The sequence below is a fragment of the Schistocerca serialis genome, chromosome 7 (genome assembly GCF_023864345.2).
Source record: "Schistocerca serialis cubense isolate TAMUIC-IGC-003099 chromosome 7, iqSchSeri2.2, whole genome shotgun sequence".
Lineage (NCBI taxonomy): Eukaryota > Metazoa > Arthropoda > Insecta > Orthoptera > Acrididae > Schistocerca > Schistocerca serialis.
In genome coordinates, this window is record NC_064644.1 from 473475901 (window position 1) to 473503651 (window position 27751).

The 27751-nt window shown below is 42.9% G+C and overlaps 1 protein-coding gene across 1 annotated transcript in view; it reads right to left on the bottom strand.

The window, feature by feature from the left end:
- The window catches only part of LOC126412095 (dmX-like protein 2), a 370418-nt gene that overhangs the window by 301640 nt on the left and 41027 nt on the right, over positions 1 to 27751 (bottom strand). The window contains exons 8-10 of the mRNA XM_050081514.1: positions 27239 to 27354; positions 27072 to 27165; positions 8983 to 9088 (exon numbers count right to left, since the gene is read on the bottom strand). Coding sequence (XP_049937471.1) covers positions 8983 to 9088; positions 27072 to 27165; positions 27239 to 27354 — 316 coding nt within the window. The remainder of the gene's footprint in view (positions 1 to 8982; positions 9089 to 27071; positions 27166 to 27238; positions 27355 to 27751) is intronic.

Genomic DNA, 27751 nt, shown 5'->3' on the forward strand with positions numbered 1-27751 from the left:
CTTTAATCGATCAATTGGAGTATTTCTTCTGTTACTCCAGGTTTCTTCACCGTTACCTTCCTTGTACTTACATTTGTCTGTCCAACTTGTGTGGTTGCCCTTCTTAGAGATGTCCGTTCCCCTTAAACTGAACTACCTACGATTGTGTTTATTACTGCAGTACCTACAGCCTCAGTGAACTTCAAATTTACCTACATCTACACCTACATTTATACTCCGCAAGCCACCCAACGGTGTGTGGCGGAGGGCACTTTACGTGCCACTGTCATTACCTCCCTTTCCTGTTCCAGTCGCGTATGGTTCGCGGGAAGAACGACTGTCTGAAAGCCTCCGTGCGCGCTCTAATCTCTCTAATTTTACATTCGTGATCTCCTCGGGAGGTATAAGTAGGGGGAAGCTATATATTCAATATCTCATCCGGAAACGCACCCTCTCGAAACCTGGCGAGCAAGCTACACCGCTATGCAGAGCGCCTCTCTTGCAGAGTCTGCCACTTGAGTTTATTAAACATCTCTGTAACGCTATCACGGTTACCAAATAACCCTGTGACGAAACGCGCCGCTCTTCTTTGGATCTTCTCTATCTCCTCCGTCAAACCGATCTGGTACAGATCCCACACTGATGAGCAATACTCAAGTATAGGTCGAACGAGTGTTTTGTAAGCTACCTCCTTTGTTGATGGACTACATTTTCTAAGCACTCTCCCAATGAATCTCAACCTGGTACCCGCCTTACCAACAATTAATTTTATATGATCATTCCACTTCAAATCGTTCCGCACGCATACTCCCAGATATTTTACAGAAGTAACTGCTACCAGTGTTTGTTCCGCTATCATATAATCATACAATAAAGGATCCTTTCTATGTATTCGCAATACATTACATTTGTCTATGTTAAGGGACAGTTGCCACTCCCTGCACCAAGTGCCTATCCGCTGCAGATCTTCCTGCATTTCGCTACAATTTTCTAATGCTGCAACTTCTCTGTATACTACAGCATCATCCGCGAAAAGCCGCATGGGACTTCCGACACTATCTACTAGGTCATTTATATATATTGTGAAAAGCAATGGTCCCATAACACTCCCCTGTGGCACGCCAGAGGTTACTTTAACGTCTGTAGACGTCTCTGCATTGATAACAACATGCTGTGTTCTGTTTGCTAAAAACTCTTCAATCCAGCCACACAGCTGGTCTGATATTCCGTAGGCTCTTACTTTGTTTATCAGGCGACAGTGCGGAACTGTATCGAACGCCTTCCGGAAGTCAAGAAAAATAGCATCTACCTGGGAGCCTGTATCTAATATTTTTTGGGTCTCATGAACAAATAAAGCGAGTTGGGTCTCACAAGATCGCTGTTTCCGGAATCCATGTTGATTCCTACATAGTAGATTCTGGGTTTCCAAAAACGACATGATACTCGAGCAAAAAACATGTTCTAAAATTCTACAACAGATCGACTTCAGAGATATAGGTCTATATTTTGCGCATCTGCTCGACGACCCTTCTTGAAGACTGGGACTACCTGTGCTCTTTTCCAATCATTTGGAACCCTCCGTTCCTCTAGAGACTTGCGGTACACGGCTGTTAGAAGGGGGGCAAGTTCTTTCGCGTACTCTGTGTAGAATCGAATTGGTATCCCGTCAGGTCCAGTGGACTTTCCTCTGTTGAGTGATTCCAGTTGCTTTTCTATTCCTTGGACACTTATTTCGATGTCAGCCATTTTTTCGTTTGTGCGAGGATTTAGAGAAGGAACTGCAGTGCGGTCTTCCTCTGTGAAACAGCTTTGGAAAAAAGTGTTTAGTATTTCAGCTTTACGCATGTCATCCTCTGTTTCAATGCCATCATCATCCCGGAGTGTCTGGATATGCTGTTTCGAGCCACTTACTGATTTAACGTAAGACCAGAACTTCCTAGGAGTTTCTGTCAAGTCGGTACATAGAATTTTACTTTCGAATTCACTGAACACTTCACGCATAGCCCTCCTTGCGCTAACTTTGACATCGTTTAGCTTCTGTTTGTCTGAGAGGTTTTGGCTGCGTTTAAACTTGGAGTGAAGCTCTCTTTGCTTTCGCAGTAGTTTCCTAACTTTGTTGTTGTACCACGGTGGGTTTTTCCCGTCCCTCACAGTTTTACTCGGCACGTACCTGTCTAAAACGCATTTTACGATTGCCTTGAACTTTTTCCATAAACACTCAACATTGTCGGTGTCGGAACAGAAATTTTTGTTTTGATCTGTTAGGTAGTCTGAAATCTGCCTTCTATTACTCTTGCTAAACAGATAAACCTTCCTCCCTTTTTTATATTCCTATTAACTTCCATATTCAGGGATGCTGCAACGGCCTTATGATCACTGATTCCCTGTTCTGCATTTAAAGAGTCGAAAAGTTCGGGTCTGTTTGTTATCAGTAGGTCCAAGATGTTATCTCCACGAGTCGGTTCTCTGTTTAATTGCTCGAGGTAATTTTCGGATAGTGCACACAGTATAATGTCACTCGATGCTCTGTCCCTACCACCCGTCCTAAACATCTGAGTGTCCCAGTCTATATCTGGTAAATTGAAATCTCCACCTAAGACTATAACATGCTGAGAAAATTTATGTGAAATGTATTCCAAATTTTCTCTCAGTTGTTCTGCCACTAATGCTGCTGAGTCGGGAGGTCGGTAAAAGGAGCCAATTATTAACCTAGCTCGGTTGTTGAGTGTAACCTCCACCCATAATAATTCACAGGAACTATCCACTTCTACTTCACTATAGGATAAACTACTCCTAACAGCGACGAACACTCCACCACCGGTTGCATGCAATCTATCCTTTCGAAACACCGTCTGTACCTTTGTAAAAATTTCGGCAGAATTTATCTCTGGCTTAAGCCAGCTTTCTGTACCTATAACGATTTCAGCTTCGGTGCTTTCTATCAGCGCTTGAAGTTCTGGTACTTTACCAACGCACTCATCAGTACTTCGTATCCCACTTCTTAGCACACTCATTGTTCAGATGAGTCTCTCAAACTTCAGTCTGCTCTTCATCATCACTAAATTGTGATCTGAGTCTATATCTTTTGCTGGGCAGGGCTTACAATCCAATATCTAAGTTTGGAATCTCTGTATGACCATGAACAATCCAGCTGGAGTCTCCCTATACTGCCAGATCTTTCCCAAGTATACCTGTTCCTCTTGTTATTTTAAGCTGTGTATTCACTATTACCAGCTGAAATTTACTGCAGAACTCATTTAGCCTTTCCCCTATGACATGCCTGCCAACAATCCCATATTCTCCTCTAACACTTCATTCTCCTCCTTTCCCTATAACAGTGTTCCAATCCTAACTGATTATTAGAGTATCATTTCTTTTTACATACTGAATCAATTGTTCGATATCCTCACATATGGAGTATGCTTTCTCTAGCTCTTCACCTTCTGACGGTAACATCGGCATGCTTACCTGAATTATTGTTGTTAGTGCTGGATTTCTGTAAATTCTCATGAGAATAACCCTAACACTGAACTGTTTATAGTAACTCACTCTCTACCCTACTTTCCTAATCACAATGAATAAATTTCTACTGCTGTTGATACTACCTCATATTCATCTGATCAAAAATACTTGTCATCTTTCCACTTCAATTCACTGACCTCCCACTTCTCCTCCCCACTCTATATCTAGACAGAATCTTTTCATTTCTTTTTTTAGATTTTCTAGCCTCCCTACCACTTTCAAATTGCTGACATTCCAACATTCCACAATCTGACTCATAAAATCTTACCTTTCCATCCCTAGGGGAAGGGATTGCCCTGAAGGTCAGTCCACTCCACCCTCTTTGACAAGGATGTACTGGGCACCTATGGCCAACATTGCTAATGATTTTTATTCAACACTGAAGTACTGACTAGGTCCGAATCTAAGATGCAAGAGGTTCCGATTACTGGTCAAAGACGCAACCACTAGACCGGGGGCTGACTTTTCGGACTGTTAGCTGCTAGAAGCATATTATTATTATGTATACGGCATCAAAAATACCAAAGCATCATTTAAAACTGCTCATAAAAGACGTCAATGCATAGATTGGTAGAGAAGATAAATACAAGGTGATAGTATGAAGCTTTCCTGCACATAAATGAACCAATAAGAATGGAGAGAAGCTCATTAACTTTTTCAAACAGTCTGATTTAAAAAAAGTAAACCTTCCTCAGAAAATTATCAAGGAGAACCAGTATTCTCCTAATAAATATACATTCAGGCTCATATCCACTGGATCATGTGGCAACAACCAAACCAGACAACAGGAATGAATTCATTAAGAAGCTTCATACAAAGATAAAGTGGGATGAGGTCAGAGAAGCAATGATAGAAATGGTGAAAGAACTAGAACAACCACAAAGGAGGAGGCAACATAGTTGGTGGAATAAGGTATGTGACAAAGTGACAGAGAATAGACTAACAGCTTGGAAAAAATGGAACTCCTGCAGAAAGGAAACAGATTGGAACACATCCACTGAGATCAGGGAATAGACATCAAAAATTATTTGCACAGAAAAATGGAAATACGACAAAAACAATGGGGGTGGGGGAATAAATACGAGTTTCAAATATGGACTTCTACAAAGTTTTCAAAGAAGATTTAACAGAAAAAGCAGGTGAGCCTGCATTTCAAAGATTCAACAGACAAACTGATTAGCAACAACATCAAAGGCAACTGTGAGTTGCTAGCAAAATACATCAAAAACCTTCTTAGCTGCAAGGAACCAATACAATGACTAATTTTCAGAGAGCTTCAATAGCAAAATCCTCCTCAGTCACTGCGTAAAATTGAACAATGCATTGGGCAGCTGAAAAACAACAGAGTGCAAGGTGAAGAAGGGAAGTTGGCTGAGATGTGGAAAGGGAAGGGAAGTGGGCAGAAGAAACCATTTATGAGGTTATTAAGGATTGCTGGGAGCATGGAATAACACGGAGTGACTGTAAACAAGCCATAATCAATCAGCTACATAAGAAGGGAGACAGGACAGACACCAACAATTACTGAGGCATATCTCTATGTCCAGTCACCTACAGAATTATACCTAAAGTTCTACTGAATAAGACAGAAGACCAAGCCTAACACACAACTGGAGAGTACCATGTGAGATTCAGAAAATATAGATCATGTGGAGAGCAAATTTTTAACTTGAAAACAACCCTCAGGATCAGAAGAATGCAGAACATTCACACAGTTAATACATTCATTGATTTAAAAAAAGCCTACAATTCTGTGGATGGAGAGACAGACAGGTATCGACAAAACCACTAGACAGTTAGTTGAACAGACACTAACAGACACAACTACTAAAGTTTAAATTCTTAAGAGAAGTTCTAAACCCTTCTGAATTAACACAGGTGTTGCACAGGGTAATGGGCTCTCACTAATTCTCTTCAGTCCAATCTTGGACAAGGTCATGAGATAGTGGCATAAAGAAGTACAAGGGAAAATATTGAAGGAATCATCTCGAACAATGAAGAGGAGGAACTGAGGTTAAATGTCTCACTTTTGCAGATGACATTGCAGTAATTTCTAAGGACAAAACAATTGCAAAGATAATGATAGAAACACTTCACAAAACTGTAGCTAAAACTAGATTTACAAATATCGTATGAGAAAACAGAATATATTGAACATAAATGTAACAGAAAAAAATACATACAAACACAACATGGAAACATCAAAAGTGCTGATAGGTTTAAGTATTTGGGAGAATGGATCCAATCAAATGGAATTAACACAGTCACCCAAAACTGGTATAATAAAAGATCAGCACCATACCATGCAAAAATTAAACCTTACGCAATAGTAATTAAACGGGAAGCACTTTACGGATCTGAATACCTAACACTGAATAAAAGAAATGAACAAGCATAACTGGAAAAGGAAGGAAAATAACAAGAAAAATTTTAGGGCTACAAAAGAAGAGAGATAACAACTAGACAAAGAGAAGAAATGAACATAGCAGAAACCTAGAAACAGTCACAGACAAAATAAGACAGAGGGGACTGAAGTTTTATGGTCATGTTTACAGAATGATAACAATAGGCTAACGATGAAAATATTTAATTTCATTTCCAAATTAGAAAAAGTACCTTGGGATGGATTGAAGAGCAAGACTTCATACAGACATCATACAGGACAGAAAGTTTCAGGCTGCTGATTAACAACAAAATATCCTATCCAACAACAAAAAGACACAAAATAAACAGAGGCGGGCCATCAGTCAAACCATGAAGAACTTCTGGTTAGGTTCTAAGCAGTCTATAATTGCTCAAATTTTGTAATACAAAAATATTAATAAAAAATATGGATTTGAACCACAAGCCACACAAGTACTTGATTCAGGCTGCATGCAGCACATAGGTTGTAATTTGGCAACCATTGATTCACACACAAGTTTAAAACATAAGTTTTTGAAGGATTAATTCTGGGAAACCAATTTCGAGATAACTAAGCAACACAGTGATCAAGAAATGAAGAGGGTAGCACAGATTGGAGGAGAGTGGATGTAACAACAAGGCACAGATTTTAGAAGATAATGATGAATCATGAATTACTGTTAGCACTGGTAGTATATTAGCAAAGTTTATTGTAGTGCTGCAGTATCAAAATGTGTAATACGAAAATTACACTTAATCTCCATTTCAGAAGATGAGACTGCTTCTACATACCCCATCATTACTGCACTAAAAATTCACCTCAAATCTTATTGTTTCAGAAAATGGATTAACACCACTCCATTTTATATCATATTAAAATAAAAGTTAACTGTAGCACAGGCATAGGCAAGTATCAGCATTAATTATTACAATGTTTAATGAGGATATATTGTTAAATCAATTAAAATTAATGATTCATTAGCTTTGTTGCTGGCACAATTTACTGCAAGATATCCGATAATCTAAATATATGTTGCTAACACTGTGTGCTCCCAATTATTAGTATGCGGATTATTCAGTTTGCAATATTTTTCTCTAGTAAACAGCAATATAAAATCCATAGTGTGACAATAAACACCATTTCCATTGTTTAAACAACTGCCACATGATAATAGAGTACCAATTCCATTGTTATTGGCCAGCCTATTTTGTGTAAATCAAAAACCAACTCAGTTTTATGATGTTAATCAGCATGTAAGTGTCAATGAAGTAAGTTAAAAGAAATTTGTAAAAATGATGACGGAGAAACGAAAGAAACATTGTTGATATTAAAACAAAAATTAGAATTAAATGAAAGATCTGAGAAGGGGGAAACTTCCACAAAACTAAGTGCTGATTATGATTGACATGCATTAAAAAGAATAGGCAGAAAATGCAGGATTTTGTCAGGGAAGGTGATTCTAGTTCAGGGCCACCTGTATGGAAAAAGCATGAAGAGATCTACATCTGAGAACCAGATGCTGCTATTTTGTAATGGTTTAGCCAAAAAAGAGCAGAAGGTATAATTGTTTCATAAGTACTGTGTGATGAAAAAGCCAAATTTTGTCTTGACACTCTAAGGTTGCAGAGAGGATTTAATGCCTCATCTGGGTGGCTAACCATATTTAAACAATGTCTTGGGATCCGTGAACTTATTGTGCAAGGAGAGTAGCTGATTCCTTCTGGGAAGAATTTCAGAAATTTGTGGAAGTACAGGATTTCACATGAGACAAAATTTATAATGCATACGAAAGGGGTCTGTACTGGAAATGTCTACTGAGCAGAACCCCTGCTTTTAAGAGCAAAGTTTGTGCTTTTGTGCTCCTGGATGTAAGTCGTCAAAAGGGTGCATTACAATTTTGTGCACTGCTAATGCTCTGGAAATCACAAAGTGAAACTACAAGTGATTGGAATTTCAAAAAACCCTGAGCAATCAAGGATATCATAACTGAGCATTATTACACTAAAAAGGAGCATGGGTGGATAGTGAAATTTTCAAAAACTGGTTCCACACATTCAGTTTGTACCACAAGTTTGGTGATTTTTTAGAATAAAAACAATTGCCACAAAAAGCTGTTCTATTACTTGACAACTCCCCTTCACAGCTTGATGAGAGAATTCTCATATCTGATGATGTCTCAACGTAACTAAGTTTTTACATCCAAAGGTGACTCCCATTATACATACAATGGACCAAGGCATAATTGCACTGACAGAATGCACTACTGGACTAGTCTACTGAGAGTGCAGGTCGATGTTGACGATGATGATGATTTGTTGTCATTCTGGAAGAAATTGACAGTTCTAAGTGCAATACACAGGGTTTCTGATATCTAGTAGGAAGTCAAGCCATGTACACTAGTTCAATCATGGAGGACAACATTTCCAGATATGGAAGAAACTGATCTTCAAGGTTTCAGTGATGAAGAAATAACAACTGCACAAATAATGAATCTGACAATGGGACTGAATGTCATGAAGATGCCAATGAAGAAAACTTGAATCAGTGGCTGAAGATTGCCGTATGTGAAACCAGTTTCAGAACATGAGTGATGCCGAAATTGTGACAGCTGCTTCACAGTAAAACAAAGAAGAGCACTGTGAATGTGAAAGATGGGATGAAAACAATGACCTTGTCAGATACTGTACTACACTACAATGTGTTGATACTCTTCTAGATTATATGGACCCAAGGGTGTTTCAATACAGTCACATGATCTCTGCACGAAAAATTTGAAATGGCGTACAAAAAAAATTCGGCTGCTCTCAGAAACAGACCTACAACGCAGACTATTTTAAGAAGTAAACAAGCCTACACCACCTATGCACAGAACTTTGATAAACTTTCTAACAAAGAATACATGTTTGAAAGTATCTCGATTAGCCTTTTCTTTTTTTATTATTATTCATGCATCTTCTCCTCCACTTAGCAGGAATAATTGGGAGTACACCATATTACATGCAGTTTATTTTAATAAAATGGTCACTGATTCCTTCAAACTACCTAAGATGCAATACACCATAGTGTTTTCAACATACCTGATAGACTGGTGACTGTGGCCACTGCTTGAGGGGAAGCTGCCGTGGTGTTCATCGCTGCTCTCATCTTGAGACTGAGACTTGCCAATTTTTGCTTGTCTCTTTCCTGATAACACAAGGGCGAAAAGGATACTACTAACATCTCTATATAATACAATCACACTAATGGCAAACACATTAAGATCCATTGAGTGATACCTACACTGAAATCAATGAATGACTTAAATAAAAAAAAGAGACAAGATCTGGTTTCATCTGTGTAACAGATACAATGGCTGCTGGCAGTGATAACAGTGCATGTGTAAGATTAAGAATCATCAATGGTATGATTTGATTAACAGGATAAGGGCCAGGGTGTAGATGAAATTGCCAGAAAGCAATATACAGATAAGTCTTTCATACCCACAATTATATAGTTGCATAAAGAAAACACATTTAAGATATGACAGGACAACTCCTCACCATACACAAGGAATGTTGAGCAGTGGATACGCACATAAAAATTGTACATCGTACCCAAGATTTCAAACTTTTCTTCAGAGCACATACATACACATACTTAAGTCAGAGGTATTTGGATGGGATTGTTGAGGTGGAGGAGAGCTGAGAGAGGAGCTTGGGTTGCGGAATGAGATGGGGCAGAAGTTGGATGAGATGCAGGAGTGTGAAGAGGATGTAAGAGGAGGAGTGAGTGGAGCTGATGGGAGGGGGCGGTAAAGGGGGGAGAGGGGCGGTAAAGGGGGGAGGTGTAAAAGGTGGGAGGGGCAGTACAAGAGCGGAGGCAGGACGGGCGGCCCGAGGCCGGAGGGTTGAGAGGGGCGGCCCGAGGCCGGAGGGGTGAGAGGGGCGGCCCGAGGCCGGAGGGGTGAGAGGGGCGGCGCGAGGCCGGAGGGGTGAGAGGGGCGGCGCGAGGCTGGAGGGGTGAGGGGTGAGAGGGGCGGCGCGAGGCCGGAGGGGTGAGAGGGGTGGCGCGAGGCCGGAGGGGTGAGAGGGGCGGCGCGAGGCCGGAGGGGTGAGAGGGGCGGCGCGAGTCCGGAGGGGTGAGAGGGGCGGCGCGAGGCCGGAGGGGTGAGAGGGGCGGCGCGAGGCTGGAGGGGTGAGAAGGGCGGCGGGAGGCCGGAGGGATGTGAGGGGTGGCACGAGGGCGGAGGGGTGTGAGGGGTGGCACGAGGGCGGAGAGGGGGATGGGCAGTACAAGGGGGAGGCTAGTGGTATAAGGGGGGAGACGGGCGGTACAAGAGGGGAGGGAGGAGACGGGCGGTACAACGGGGGAGGGGGGGGGGAGAATAGCTGCTGGAGGTGGACTGTGGTCGGGGAGTGGAGGGGGAGGTTTCATGTGGAGGGGGCATCAGAGGGGGCAGGTACTGGAGATTGGAGGTGTTGGACGGCAGGTTTTAGAGAGGGCAGCGTTTGAAGTGGTTTGATGTTGGAGAGCAGGATTGATTGGAGTTGAGGAGGGGTCACAACAGAGGAGGGGCTGGAGCGGACGGGGGGCCGGAGCGGACGGGGGGCCGGAGCGGACGGGGGGCCGGAGCGGACGGGGGGGCCGGAGCGGACGGGGGGGCCGGAGCGGACGGGGGGGCCGGAGCGGACGGGGGGGCCGGAGCGGACGGGGGGGTTGGAGCGGATGGGGGGGTTGGAGCGGACGGGGGGGTTGGATTGGACGGGTGGTTGGAATGGACTTGGAGTTGGAATGCAGGAGGGGGTTGGAAAGTGGGGAGGTAAATGGTAGTCAGTAATTGGTGTTCTTCAAATTTTACAATGAGTAGGCAATGAAAAGCATCAACTGACATATGGGCAAAGTTTAAGCTGGAGCTGTAAATCACAGTTAAGTGGATTTCTGAATATCAAACTTTATATTATTGTAGTAACTTGAGCTGTTGAGATCATTATTTGCAGCATTAGTACGGCTGATGGAATTTGCTCCTTATCTCGAGTTCTCATCTTTTCTCTCCAATGTAAACGCATGTTCACAAGTACAAGTGAGTGGTAGTGAACACTGGTGAATTGCTATGACTGCTCATTCACTTGTGTTCACTTTCATTCATTCCGGTCTGAATGAGGCTTTAGAAGTACCCTGAGCACGCTGGAGGAGGTGGAGGAGGAGGAGGAGGAGGAGGAGGAGGAGATTAGTGTTTAGCATCCCGTCGACAGCGAAGTCATCAGAGGTGGAGTACAAGCTCGGATTAGAGAAGGATTGAGAAGGATGGGGCCATGCCGTTTTGAAGATAGCACCCTGGAATTTGCCTTAAGCGGTTTAGGGAAATCACGGAAAACGTAAATCAGGACGGCTGATGCCGCTTTGAACGTTTGTCCTCCTCAATGTGAGTCCAGTGTGCTAACCACTGTGCTGCCCTGCTCACTTGAGTATACTGCAGTAGTAGGGATGACTAACATAGGTAAAGTTATGCACACATTGGTGGCAGTAAAAATAAACAATCTTGCAAACCAATATCAAGTCAATTGTCAAATAAGTTTCTCAAAGAAATAATCACATAGCCAACATGCAACACAAATATATTAAATCTCCTAATCTCCTGGTAAGAAACAGGCCCGATCGTTTTGAGAAAGTCATCAAAGACAGCGATCATGATGCTAGTACAGGAACAATGCCTACTAAGGGCATTATTAAAATCTGACTAAGGCAGAACAATAACATTCTCCTGAAAAACGTGTTTAATTACAAGGAGATTGGATGGGCTGCCATTATTTATATTCAGAAGGTGACTTACCAATGACTTCCCACACACACTTTTAAAAATATAGAATAATTCCACTTTTACATTCCCGGAATTCACGTTTTCCGCCATTTACGACATTTTTTTTTTAATCGGTCCCGTCAAATTTACTATGCTCACAATGTTAATTTGCACCTGATTTTGCATCAACATATTTATAATTTTCCAACAATTTACACATTATGAAAAAATGTTTGTGGAGAAAAAAATGATGCTAGCATGATGTTGGCTGTCGAATAGTGTTTACAAATATTATGTGGTTAAGTTTCTTGACACCAGGGCACTCTACTCAGCGGATTTGAACTGGTAAACGTGTAAAATTTGGAACAATTTGTACCATACCTCCCACAGCTGCCAAGCTCTACTTGGCACAGTGACTGATGGGAATAACTAGGTTCATTCAAATGAAGATATCATGACCAGTCACAATCATCTCCCAACTCTCTACTGTGCAAACACCGTTTTGTGATTGTTGTGATCACTGAGATTGGTTGGGTGGTTCAAAAGAGGGGGAAGGGGACCAAACTGCGAGGTTATCAGTCCCTTGTTCCTGGTGAAATAATTACACAAAGGAGAGAAGAAAAGAGACATATAGCACAATAACAGGAGAAAGGAAGAACCAGAAAGACAGAAGGGCAACCAACACCACTATGGATAAAACAGGAAGAGAAAACCACAGAGAGAAGCAAGAAACAGGTAGGAGGGATAAAAACAGAGAGCAGATGACTGTGGCTGGCTGACCACAAAAATAAAAAGGAAAAACCAGACATTCTGCGACACATTAAAACATCCAGCCTAAAAGCATTAGAGTGGAGAACACAAAGGGATGAAGGATATGCGCTAAAACTTATATAGAATGATAAAACCCACAGTCACATAGAAAACGTAAAACTAAATTAGCCGATGAGGCATTGTCAGCTAAAATTAATGGCAACAAGTCCGGTAACTGAAGAGTCTGTTGCAGGGCAGCAAAAGGAGGACAGCTCCCCAAGATATGGGCCACTGTCAGCCGGGCACCGCACTGACACTGAGGTGGGTCATCATGGCACAGGAGGTAGCCGAGTGTCAACCAAGCGTGGCCAATGCGGAGCCAACAGAGAACCACAGAGTCCCTACAAGAGCCCTGCGTGGAGATCTTCCACATACTCGTAGTCTCCTCAATGGCACGCAGCTTGTTGTGCGTACTGAGATTATGCCAATCCGTCTCCCAAAGCCGCAAAACCTTGCGGCCTAGTACTGAACGCAGGTCAGTTGCAGAGAATCCCATCTCCATAAGTGGTTTCCGTGTATCCTGCTTGGCCAGTCTGTCGGCCAGTTTGTTGCCTGCAATTCCGATGTGACCTGGGATCCAGACAAACACCACTGAACAACTGGACTGTTCCAGGGCATAGATGGACTTCTGGATGGTTGCTACCAAAGGATGATGAGGGTATCACTGGTCATTAGCTTGTAGGTTGCTCAAGGAGTCACTACACAGAAGAAATGACTTACCAGGGCATGTAAGGATGTGCTCAAGAGCACGAGATAACCGGCTCGGCAGTGAAAACACTGCACGAATCGGGCAAGGAATGCTGTTCAATACGTTCTCCATGGACATCGAGAAGCTGACGTGTTCATCAGGCATCGAGCCTCATCACCACTTCATGGCCTTGGTATATGTCAAGAATTGAGAGGAAGTGGCAGCAGAGAGCTGGGGAGTTAATTGAGTCCTTAGGCCCATGTGAAAGGAACAAGCAAAGCTGCTATCTAGGTTTACACCCTGGAGGTGTACATGAATGACCTCAAATATAGGTGGTAAAGACAAGGACTCCAGTTCGGAAAGAAGGGATCGGACATGAACCGCAATTAGAAGCCCTGACTTGGGCTGCCGATGTGCGAGATGAACTGCTGTGGGCAGGAAAAGAAGACAGTAATTTGGATGCGCAGGAGAACTATGAATGTGTGCAACACAACTTTCCAGTAGTTATGCACACCTAATCTGCAATCAAGGGACTCCAGCCGGCACCAGGATACTCGTCCTAAAAGCTCCTATCACTAGGCGAATGCCACAGTGGTGCACTGGGTCAAGTAAACGCAACACTGAGGGCACCGCCGAACCATAAACCAGACCCCCACATTCAAGGCGGGATTGAACAAGGACTCTGTAGAGCTGCAGCAGCATAGAGTGATCTGCACCCCAGTTGGTGTTGCTCAGGCAGCGGAGGGCACTGAGGTGCTGCCAGCACTTCCGCTTAAGCTACTGAAGGTGAGGAAGCCACGCCAATCAGGCATCAAAAACCAGTCCTAAGAATCGATATGTCTCCACAACAGTGAGTGGATTGTCATTAACGTAAAGTTATGGTTCCAGATGAGTGTTATGATGCCGACAGAAGTGCACAACACATGACTTTGCAGCTGAAAACTGGAAACCATGGGCTAGAGCCCCTGACTGCACCTTGTGGATGCTCCCTGTAGGTGCTTCTCAGCAACACCAGTTCTGGTGGAGCAGTACGAAATGCAGAAGTCTGCACACACAGAAGTGAGACGGATGGCCCTACAACTGCTGCTAGACCATTAATGGCCATTAAAAATAGATATACACTCAATAAAGAGCCCTGCAGGACCCCTGTCTATTGGATATGGGGGAACTAAGGGAGGCACCAACTTGGACACGGAAAGTACGAAGCGACAGAAAATTTTGGATAAAAATTGGGAGTGGGCCTTGGAGACCCCACTAGTATAATTTGTCAAGGATATGATGTCGCCAGGTCATGCCACACGATTTTTGTAGATAAAAAAAAGACGGCAACCAGGTGTTGGTGTCTGAAAAAGGCTGTTTGAATGGCAGACTCGAGGGACACAAGATTATCAGTGGTAGAGCGACCCTGGCGGAAGCCACCCTGACATGGAGCCAGTAGGCCACATGACTCCAGGAACCAACCCAACCTCCGACGCAACGTTCATTCCAGCAGCTTAAAAAAAATGTTGGTGAGGCTGATGGGCCGATAGCTATCCACATCAAGCGGATTTGTACCAGGTTTGAGCACCGGAATGATGGTGCTCTCCCACCAATGCGATGGAAAGATGCCATTGCACCAGATCCGGATGAAGATGACGAGGAGATGTCGCTTGTAGTCAGATGAGAGATGTTTAATCATCTGACTGTGGATCCGATCTGGCCCAGGAACAGTGTCAGGGCAATGTGCAAGGGCACTGAGGAGCTTTCTCTCTGAAAATGGGGCACTGTAGGATTCACTGTGGCATGTAGTGAACAAGAGCACTTCCCTTCCAGCCACCGGGAACACCTGTAGGGGTCTGGTACTCAAAAACACGTTTGATCCTTGCCCAGACTTGGGAAGGTCACATATGGCTTACAATGTTCGAGACCTATCTCTCCCAACATTCCTGCTTCTGTCGTTTGATAAGTTGGTGAACGTGGGCACAGAGCCATTTAAAGGCTATGAGGTGCTCCACAGAAGGATGCCGCTTATGCCACTGTAGAGTTTGCCAACGCTCCTTAATTGCTTCAGCGACTTCCGGAGACCATCAAGGGATTGCCTTTCACTGGGAGCATCCTAAAGATCGAGGGATTCCCTTTTCTGCCGCAGAAATGATTGTTTTAGTCATCTGCTGAACCATCACATCGATGTTGCCATGTGGGAAAGATTCAATGGTTACAGCAGAGGTGAAAGTTTCCCAGTCCGTCTTGTTTAAAGCCCATTGGGGCAGGCGTCTGTGGACCTGACACCGGGCCAGTAACAGGAAGATGGGGACGTGGTCACTACCGCACAGGTCATCATGTGCTCTCCAGTGGATGGCTGGGAGAAGTCCTGGGCTGCAAATTGATAAATCAATGGCAGGGTAACTACCATGAGCCACACTGAAAAGTGTGGCAGCCCCAGTATTTAAGAAGCAGAGGTCGAATTGAGACAGTATAGTTTTGACATCTCTGCCTCTGCCAGTAAGCACAGTGCCACCCCACAAGGGATTATGGGCATTAAAATCTCCTACAAGTATGAAAGGTTTAAGGAGTTGAACAATCAGTGCAGCTAATACATTCAGGGGTACTGCACCATCTGGAGGAAGATATACATTGCAGACAGTTATTTCCTGCGTTGTCCTTATTCTGACAGCCACAGCTTCAAGAGGGGTTTGAAGTGGCACAGTTTCACTACACACTGAGTTTAGAACATAAACGCAAACTCCACGTGACACTATTATAGTCGCTATGGTTCCTGTAATACCCCTTATAGCCGCGGTGGGCAGGGGTCTGCATTGCTGGGAACCAGGTTTCCTGGAGGGCAATGCAGAAAGCAGGTGTAAAGCTTAACAGTTGCCGTAGCCCAGCCAGGTGGTGAAAAAAACTGCTGCAATTCCACTGGTGGATGACATCATGAGACTGGGAAGGCATGGAACATTCAATGAGGCACTTTACGCCTCAGGATCACCTGATGCCACCGTCTGATTGCCTGAGCAGTCTATATCAATTGTGTCTGAGGGTCTGGTGAGATCTAGGTCCTCAGCGGCTGCCAGAATCTCCACCCCATGTTCAGACGCAGAGCTTGTAGGTAGCAGTGGTGTGGGTGCCACCACAATTCCCTTGGTCTTGAGGATCTCCTTTTTGGATTTCTCTTGCTGCTCCTTGGGTTTCCCTGGCTGGGAGGACTTAATTCATTCAGTCTCTGGGACTTAGGATGAGCGTGAAGCACTATGACCAGCTGCTTTTGGGCTCTTCAGCCACTGGCGGGTGTCATCTTTCCCACCAGCAGAAACCTGGGAAGGGAGTGACCCAAGGGACTCTTTCCTAGTTAGAGGAGCCGGAGAAGACTTACACTCCTCCGGCGCAGAAGTGGGGACTGATTTCCCCAATGGTTCAGAGGGAGTTGGGGGGGGGGGGGGGGGGGAGTGTTGCTCCTGAGGCAGGTGGTGCAGGAGCAACAGGCAGGGAAGTGCCCCCCACCACCAAGGGGGCAGGTGTACTCTTCCAGCTCTGAGAGGTGACTGTGGTGGCAGAGCTGATGGGGCTAGAACTGTTGTAGTGGTGGCGTAAGATGATGTCATATGTCCAGGATGTAGGGGTTCAAATTTCCTCTTAGCCTCAGTGTAGCTCGTTGGTTCAGGGTGTTGTACTCCATGATTTTCCTTTCTTTCTTTCTTTCTTTCTTTCTGGAGAATCCTGCAGTAGGGAAGCAAGGCGAATGGTGCTCCTCCCAGTTGACACAGATGGCAGGCAGGGCACATGGAGTGATGGGATGTGATGGACGTCTGCAATCTCGACATGTGATGCTGGAGGTACAGTGGGAAGACATATGGGCAAACTTCCAGTATTTAAAGCACCGCATTGGGGGAGGGATATAGGGCTTTACATCACAGCGGTAGACCATCACCTTGACCTTCTCAGGTAATGTATCACCCTCAAAGGCCAAGACAAAAGCACCAGTGACACCATTATCTCTTGGACCCCAGTGGCCACGCCGAACGAAATGACACCTCGTTGCTCTAAATGGTGCACAGCTCACCGTCAGACCGCAAAAGAAGGTCGCTGTGAAATATGATGCCCTGAACCATATTTAAGCTCTTATGGGGCGTGATGTTTACAGAAACATCCCCCAGGTTATCACAAGCGAGATACGCCCGTGACTGGGCAGAGGATGCCTCTAAAGGCTCAACAGAAAACTGAGGCTTCATTGTCATGAAAGATTATCCATCAGCACTTGAACACACAAGGTACCAGGGCAAATAAGAGCCACTGCCATCCTTAGCCTGACATTCCTCCCATGGTGTGGCCAGGGAGGGGAACGATTTGGGGTCGTACTTATGTGTGTTGAATTGAGCCCGTGAGCACTTAAGAGACTGTCGGTGTTTGACCACCAGTGAAAGATGATGTACTGCACTTCACGCGTGTCATCCACCCTCTCCAACCAGGGGTCCTCCCCACGGGCACCATCCTGTCGCAGCTAAGTCCACCTGGCAGGATGGACATTCCCGGGAGTCCCAACGCCCCAGGGTGACAGGCATCCACTCCTTGGCATACACAGGGAGTTAACAGTGCAGGCATCACCAGAGTGATCTCTGTATGGTCAGGGGGCTACAACCAACGTGGTACATGGTGGCCCCACCACAACGGACTGGCTACCGTGCTGGATATCAGGTGCAACCAAGCAAACAATTCCATTATCATCGTTAGCGTAGAAAACGATACTGCACAGCTGATGGAAAAATATGCACCCAGGGGGTTGACCTCAACCAACTGTTAGAGAATGAGCAGAAGTGCAGATCCACATCAACGAAGGACACAATAGGTTTCAGTGCATGATGGACACGACGCCCTGTGTAAGGTGCCCTTCCCCAATTGGCTCGCTCTTCAGAAAAATTTTGAAAAATGAGGGTCAAACCCTGCAGGGGACCATCACATAAAGGCCGAAACATGAGAGACTCCATTTAGTTGCCTCTTATGACAGGCAGGAATACCTCGGGCCTATTCTAAACCACGGACCCACAGGGAGAGATCATAGTGACACGTTTGTCAAACCACATTTAGCATGTTTCGGTGTATGGCCACTTGGAGCAATAGTCGACACTGTCATTCACTTTGCATCGCTCAGATGTTTTTAGTTTAAACACAGTGCTGATTACGTATTTTATTCATGCTGAGCAAAACATGTTTTGAGAATTTATTCCCATTTTCAAGTGCAGTATTTACGTATGTATTTTTTGTGATGTTACACAGTAAACTACGTGGTGATGAGGCACAGAACCTGATAAACTCAAGAAGATGACTACGGTGCAAAAGACGCAGAATAACACATATTCAAACATCACATAAAATACTTATTTATGTGTTTGCTCTCAGCAATGTGAAAAATTCTAGAAACGTGTCATTCTAAGCATGAAAAAATACGTAACTACATCTATGTCCATACTCCGCAAGCCACCTGACAGTGTGTGGCGGAGGGTACCTTGAGTACCTCTATCGGTTCTCCCTTCTATTCCAGTCTCGTATAGTTCATGCAAAGGAGGATTGTCGGTATGCCTCTGTGTGGGCTCTAATCTCTCTGATTTTATCCTCATGGTCTCTTCGCGAGATAGGAAGGAGCAATATACTGCTTTACTCCTGGGTGAAGGTGTTGTTGTTGTTGTTGTTGTTGTTGTGGTCTTCAGTCCTGAGACTGGTTTGATGCAGCTCTCCATGCTACTCTATCCTGTGCAAGCTTTTTCATCTCCCAGTACCTACTGCAACCTACATCCTTCTGAATCTGTTTAGTGTATTCATCTCTTGGTCTCCCTCTACGATTTTTACCCTCCACGCTGCCCTCCAATACTAAATTGGTGATCCCTTGATGCCTCAGAACATGTCCTACCAACCGATCCCTTCTTCTGGTCAAGTTGTGCCACAAACTTCTCTTCTCCCCAATCCTATTCAATACTTCCTCATTAGTTATGTGATCTACCCATCTAATCTTCAGCATTCTTCTGTAGCACCACATTTCGAAAGCTTCTATTCTCTTCTTGTCCAAACTATTTATCGTCCACGTTTCACTTCCATACATGGCTACACTCCATACGAATACTTTCAGAAATGACTTCCTGACACTTAAATCAATACTGGATGTTAACAAATTTCTCTTCTTCAGAAACGCTTTCCTTGCCATTGCCAGCCTACATTTTATATCCTCTCTACTTCGACCATCATCAGTTATTTTGCTCCCCAAATAGCAAAACTCCTTTACTACTTTAAGTGCTTCATTTCCTAATCTAATTCCCTCAGCATCACCCGACTTAATTAGACTACATTCCATTATCCTTGTTTTGCTTTTGTTGATGTTCATCTTATATCCTCCTTTCAAGACACTGTCCATTCCATTCAACTGCTCTTCCAAGTCCTTTGCTGTCTCTGACAGAATTACAATGTCATCGGCGAACCTCAAAGTTTTTATTTCTTCTCCATGAATTTTAATACCTACTCCGAATTTTTCTTTTGTTTCCTTTACTGCTTGCTCAATATACAGATTGAACAACATCGGGGAGAGGCTACAACCCTGTCTTACTCCCTTCCCAACCACTGCTTCCCTTTCATGTCCCTCGACTCTTATAACTGCCATCTGGTTTCTGTACAAATTGTAAATAGCCTTTCGCTCCCTGTATTTTACCCCTGCCACCTTTAGAATTTGAAAGAGAGTATTCCAGTCAACATTGTCAAAAGCTTTCTCTAAGTCTACAAATGCTAGAAACGTAGGTTTGCCTTTCCTTAATCTTTCTTCTAAGATAAGTCGTAAGGTCAGTATTGCCTCACGTGTTCCAGTGTTTCTACGGGATCCAAACTGATCTTCCCCCGAGGTTGGCTTCTACTAGTTTTTCCATTCGTCTGTAAAGAATTCGTGTTAGTATTTTGCAGCTGTGACTTATTAAGCTGATAGTTCGGTAATTTTCACATCTGTCAACACCTGCTTTCTTTGGGATTGGAATTATTATATTCTTCTTGAAGTCTGAGGGTATTTCGCCTGTTTCATACATCTTGCTCACCAGATGGTAGAGTTTTGTCAGGACTGGCTCTCCCACGGCCGTCAGTAGTTCCAATGGAATATTGTCTACTCCGGGGGCCTTGTTTCGACTCAGGTCTTTCAGTGCTCTGTCAAACTCTTCACGCAGTATCATATCTCCCATTTCATCTTCATCTACATCCTCTTCCATTTCCATAATATTGTCCTCAAGTACATCGCCCTTGTATAGACCCTCTATATACTCCTTCCACCTTTCTGCTTTCCCTTCTTTGCTTAGAACTGGGTTTCCATCTGAGCTCTTGATATTCATACAAGTCGTTCTCTTATCTCCAAAGGTCTCTTTAATTTTCTTGTAGGCGGTATCTATCTTACCCCTAGTGAGATAGACCTCTACATCCTTACATTTGTCCTCTAGCCATCCCTGCTTAGCCATTTTGCACTTCCTGTCGATCTCATTTTTGAGACGTTTGTATTCCTTTTTGCCTGTTTCACTTACTGCATTTTTATATTTTCTCCTTTCATCAATTAAATTCAATATTTCTTCTGTTACCCAAGGATTTCTACTAGCCCTCGTCTTTTTACCTACTTGATCCTCTGCTGCCTTCACTACTTCATCCCTCAAAGCTACCCATTCTTCTTCTACTGTATTTATTTCCCCCATTCCTGTCAATTGCTCCCTTATGCTCTCCCTGAATCTCTGTACAACCTCTGGTTCTTTTAGTTTATCCAGGTCCCATCTCCTTAAAGTCCTACCTTTTTGCAGTTTCTTCAGTTTTAATCTACAGGTCATAACCAATAGATTGTGGTCAGAGTCCACATCTGCCCCTGGAAATGTCTTACAATTTAAAACCTGGTTCCTAAATCTCTGTCTTACCATTATATAATCTACCTGATACCTTTTAGTATCTCCAGGGCTCTTCCATGTATACAACCTTCTTTCATGATTCTTAAACCAAGTGCTAGTTATGATTATGTTGTGCTCTGTGCAAAATTCGACCAGGTGGCTTCCTCTTTCATTTCTGTCCCCCAATCCATATTCACCTACTATGTTTCCTTCTCTCCCATTTCCTACACTCGAATTCCAGTCACCCATGACTATTAAATTTTCGTCTCCCTTCACAATCTGAATAATTTCTTTTATTTCATCATACATTTCTTCAATTTCTTCGTCATCTGCAGAGCTAGTTGGCATATAAACTTGTACTACTGTAGTAGGCGTGGGCTTCGTATCTATCTTGGCCACAATAATGCGTTCACTATGCTGTTTGTAGTAGCTTACCCGCATTCCTACTTTCCTATTCATTATTAAACCTACTCCTGCATTACCCCTATTTGATTTTGTGTTTATAACCCTGTAGTCACCTGACCAGAAGTCTTGTTCCTCCTGCCACCGAACTTCACTAATTCCCACTATATCTAACTTCAACCTATCCATTTCCCTTTTTAAATTTTCTAACCTACCTGCCCGATTAAGGGATCTGACATTCCACGCTCCGATCCGTAGAACGCCAGTTTTCTTTCTCCTGATAACGACATCCTCTTGAGTAGTCCCCGCCCGGAGATCCGAATGGGGGACTATTTTACCTCCGGAATATTTTACCCAAGAGGACGCCATCATCATGTAATCATACAGTAAAGCTGCATGCCCTCGGGAAAAATTACGGCTGTAGTTTCCCCTTGCTTTCAGCCGTTCGCAGTACCAGCACAGCAAGGCCGTTTTGGTTATTGTTACAAGGCCAGATCAGTCAATCATCCAGACTGTTGCCCTTGCAACTACTGAAAAGGCTGCTGCCCCTCTTCAGGAACCACACGTTTGTCTGGCCTCTCAACAGATACCCCTCCGTTGTGGCTGCACCTACGGTATGGCTATCTGTATCGCTGAGGCACGCAAGCCTCCCCACCAATGGCAAGGTCCATGGTTCATGGGTGAAGGTATGTTCTCGAAACTTCAACAAAAGCCCGTACCGAGCTACTGAGCGTCTCCCCTGCAAAGTCTTCCACTGGAGTTTCTCCATCATCTCCGTAACGCTTTCGCGATTACTAAATGATCCTGTAACAAAGCGCGCTGCTCTCCGTTGGATCTTCTCTATCTCTTCTATCAACCCTATCTGTTACGGATCCCACACAGGTGAGCAATATTCAAGCAGAGGGCAAACAAGTGTACTGTAACCTACTTCCTTTGTTTTCGGATTGCATTTCCTTAGGATTCTTCCAACGAATCTCAGTCTGGCATCTGCTTTACCGACGATCAACTTTATATGAGCATTCCATTTTAAATCACTCCTAATGTGTACTCCCAGATAATTTATGGAATTAACTGCTTCCAGTTGCTGACCTACAATATTGTAGCTAAATGATAAGGGATCTTTCTTTCTGTCATGCCAACTAGTGCAGTATTTCATTATTTAAATAATGAATGACAGCTTCAAGCCTTCAAAAAGATCGATTATGACATGAAACTGAGTCAAACGTTCCTACTTCCCAGACAGTTATCAGTTACAGTTACAGTTACATCAGCAGTTTTTATTACATAATAAACCTTCTATAGACAACAAACAAGTCCCTGAGAAGTGTTTTGATGCCTGTTATGTACATATATCATATATAAGGAGCAAGGTGGTATCCTATACATAAATTTCACAGCGAAAAACGTTATTTCCCACATTTTACATTTTCCTGCCTTTTACAACATTTTTTTTGAAGCCTCTTGAAAAGTGTGAAAGTGGGGTTTCACAATAGTAAACTGTACATCGCTTATAAAATTGTTAGTTCCTACTGCCTCATTCCTCTCTGAGGAAGGAATTAAAGTTCTCAAAGCTACCTGCACTTTTTTCTACTTTTAAATGAGTCGTCAGCAACACTTCATGCCAAATCCTAAAAATAAATGCTCGTAACATTAAGGACATGAGCTGCAGTCGAACCAAAAACGTCATAGTGACACTTATTACTCAGGTAATGAGTGCAGGGGAACATACATGGGAATGCTGCATCATCGCTCTTCGCAACGTCCCAGTGGGGGCAGTTTGTTGTAGCCTTCCTCTGACCTGTTATGAAGTGTTAAATGTGTGTCTGAATCATGTGGACAGGATGTACTAGTTCTTGTACAATGTAGTGTTAGATTTGTGTTGTTTTGGATGAAAGCAAGAGAGAGCGTGGCACCTGGTGCCAGCCAACAGCCCACTCCTCTCGAAGAGCACCAAGGGCCCCACTGAGCTAAATGTCCTAAGCTGATGGATGGATGACTATCAACTTCAAATGCCCTCATTTTGTGACACAATGAGGAGATGCTGGAATTTAATCCAGGACAATGGTGCAAAGGCGATTAGGAACTTTACTGACAGTGAAAATTTTCCACCACCAGGATTTGAACTGCTTAGCTCCGAGTTAAACACCACTGCACAGACAAGGGTTAGCATTCTCAGTTACGGGGGCAAGTAACTGAACCTCCAACAAATCGTAAATTGTGCTTTGATAAATACAATGATATTTTTATGAATCATTGTGAAAGTGCTTGTCATAAGCAGAAGCAATTATAAACAAGTAGAACTGAAAACAAACAATACAGTTCAGGAAATACAAAGCTAACAAAAACAATACCTCTCACATCTAGAAAGGATTAAACATGACCAGTTCCTGTGACAAGTTTATTTTTATCATCTAAAAGGAAAACATAACTCTGACTTACATCAACCAATTATCATACTTCCCTGTATCCAACTGCACCTAACCTTGAGCATAAGATAAAGTGACAGACGTTTTGTGAATTGATGAACCTGGAAGCAAGGGAAACTTTTATAGCGAGGAGACATTATCTTCCTATTGGGCTCCTTGCATTTCTTTAATGCTACATAAATACCAAAAAGTTGATACTGAATGGAATAGGGTACATTTTGCCTTGTATTCCCAGTAATTTTCTACCCATTACACAAAAGATACCCCATCTATTCAGCAACTGTATAAGCTCTATTGGATACATACTCGTAATATGACTTCGATTCAAATATAAATGGTAATTGTGCCAGTGTACTGTGCAACCAGTTCCGAGTGTGATAGTGCATTGGGGGGCTGAAGTTCGATGTGTTCGAGAGAGGGAACCAGCTTGGTTTGCTGCTGTCCTGGTCTCATTGGTGCTGAATGAACAAGAAGTTCCTTCGTTTGTTGCACAACATATTACAATAAAATTTTTTGCCCATGAAGGGGTTAAACACTCAAGAGATTTTAACTCATTTGAAGGCACAGTTTGGGGATGGTCCACTGTTGCATAACAGACAATTTAAAGGTGCATCCACATGATGCCTTTTTTTCTGTTCAACTCTGCACATTGGCATAAATTTTTCAACAGCACAACTACCCATGTGCATCTGTGCAAGTGTGATTCCCTGGAAATGGAGGCCAAGTGTACAGCGCATTGCTTCCCACCTTCAGTGAGAATCTTTGAGCTTTTTAGCAGGTGACAGGCAGCTGGGTCCCACCTGTGTTTCTTGCATAGTGTGTTGAGGTTATGCTGTGAAGCAATGTATGTGCAATAAATAATGTCTACTGATTCCAAAGGAAGCACGCTTAAATTTATGGACAATTACAGACATAGAAAAGTCTTATGGAATGTCACTTTTAAAAATTATTTGAATAAAGATTTGAGATGTGATACCCTGATTATCAAGTATTAGATAAAAAGTCTCTGACCATATTACTGTAAAGAATAAGATATTGCAAGCTCCAAAGTATGGAAGCAGAAAGAATGGGCCAGAAATTTATGGAAAGTGTATGAGAACTGTGGATGGGGTTGGGTTGTTAGCGGGCAGAGACCAAATAGCGAGGTCATCGGACTCATCGGATTAGGGAAGGATGGGGAAGGAAGTCGGCCATGCCCTTTCAAAGGAACCATCCCGGAATTTGCCTGGAGCGATTTAGGGAAATAATGGAAAACCTAAATCAGGATGGCCGGACATGGGATTGAACCATCGTCCTCCCGAATGCGAGTCCAGTGTGCTAACCACTGCGCCACCTCGCTCGGTAACTGTGGATGAATATTCATTATATGGTGACTTAATAGAACAACAACTGAGGAACCTGACATCTGAATAAGAGAAATGGTGGAGAGTGTGTAGCTCCTCAACAAAGTACTAGAAATACAAATGAAGGACATTGATGATGGAAAAAAAATTGTAAACACAACTTGCATTCTCATGGATTCTGGTATCTATCACTTCCCCAAATTTGTCAAGTCCAAGGATGTTAATCTATACACAATCTTTAATGACTGAAGTTGTGTAAATAACCTTTTTTTATGAAATAGAATTCCAATGACACATTGCAAGTTAATTAAGCTTCACATAATGACTAAGAATTTCCATTAATTATTCCTCAGTTTCTGTTATAATCACTGCAGTGCTTTGTTTCAAAATGTGAATTAAATAGTTCAAACTTGTATATAAGTCACCGGTTACCAGCTAACAAAATGTTATTGTATTATTGGTGTGGTTTGTGAAGCAGATAATCTAAAATTTTCCTTTGATCTCCTGAAATTTACAAACAAAACATTGTTATAACTTTTTATTTGTCATACCTCTGTTATTTAGATACTTCTTTACCTACATTCCTTTTTCTGTTGTCTTTTCATCACAATTAATGCAGCACAAGTTCACAATCAAAGAAGGTGATCCATAACAGACTGCTTGCACAATGAGGCAATGTTTGGACACAAGAACAGCCACATCTACAGGTGTTCTTTCAAAAAAACTTTTGTGCATAACCTTATTTCCATGTGTCTGTGCACAAAGAAAGGGCCATTGTTGATGTCCGCGGTCTAGTCTCACAGATGACAACATCTGTGCAGTTCAAGGGCTTATTGTAGGTGACCAACACTGCACTGTTGAAGAAATCTCAGCAGAAGTGGGTATCAGCATTGGGAGTTCTCATACCATTATCAGTAAATAGCTTAGCTGTAGAATAATTAGTGCTTGATGGTTTCCGAAGTTGGCAATGGAATAACCAAAACAGGTCAGGCTGGCGCTCTTTGAGACTTCTGAATAGATTCTGGCAAGAAAGGAAGGATTTTTTGAAGCACATTGTCACATGCAATGAAACATGGTCCAGTGGTGAAGGAAGGATGAAGCCCGCCCAGTGAAAGACCATAACCAATCTTTCAGCTGGAAAAGTTCGTGTGACTGCGTGTTTTGATAACAGTGAAGAGTTACTCATTGAATTTCTTCACAACCGACATATGGGGAATGCAGCTTACGACTGCCAGTTATTAACATTGGCAAATGCTGCCTACTAAAACAAAGAACGAGAAACGCACATCAGAGATGGCATCATTCCACCTGACAACACTAAGCCTCACACTGCACATCTGAAAAGGGAAAACTTGGAGTACATGCACTGGCAAACCCTTGACTACCCTCCCTACAGTCCAGATTTGTCTCCTCCCCCACCCCCCTTTCTATTATTTTGTTTGCGTTCATGAAAGAATCATTTGGAGGGGAAAAATTTGAAACAATGAAGGCGTTGAGGCGTGTGCGTGCAATTGGCTGATGACACCTTCAGATTTCTTACAGACGAATAATGTTCAAGCTTCTAGATTGCTGGAAAAATTGTGTAGAGCATGCAGAAGGCTATGTAGACAAAAAATGGAAGGTTTCAGTTGCTTAAATGATTAATCAAAAATGTATTAAAAATAATTACCATTTATATTTCAATCACTCGTAATTTTTTTTTTATCATGCAATGTGTCTAATTGCTGTTATTGTTTATAAATGCATGCATTTACTGTCAATCAAAATTTGAGGGTAATTCATGTGGCAAAAGACTGCATGTAAACAAAACTGTGTGTCATATGATAGTTTATAAGTGAAAAATGTCATGTTCTTACGTGGAGAGTGGTCGTCCTGCTCAGATTCATGTGGCTCTCCATTTTCCTTGTTCTCCATAGCTTCTTCTTTTTCCATCTGTTTCTTTGTTATTTCCTGGTAATAAATGTTTAAGATTAGTGCCACTTTCAAAAATTAATGTCACTTTAGAATACTTATATTTACTTACATGAAGTATACTTTCAGCTTGAAGAGAGAAATGCATTTCTTTATTGTTGAGCCAATGTAGAATGAAATTGGGCTCAGAATCAGGACTGCCTATCAGACTTGGAACAAGAGGAATATCTGAAATTACATCATAAATCACACTATACATTAATTTAATGAAGATATATCTTAGGAGAAGCTACACCTAATTCTAAAATCATGCATCACTGAAAATGTAAACTACACAATACAATATAGCAATTAAAGTGCTTATCAGAAAATCAGTCATTGACTGATTGTGAAACAAGGAAACCAATATAACACTACAAACCTGATGAAGTTCTACTGACAGTAACGAGAAGTGAGTAGGGGGAAAGGGAATATGGAGACATGCGCAAATGAGAAATTCACTACTCTGGGAGCAAAATTGACGCAAGGCAGTCAGGAAGGAATAAATTCCAGTAATACGTTGTTTTGCAAATTATTTTTTAGGTGGGGTGGGGGGTGGGGTGGGGGGCAAAGGGGGAAGGGGAGG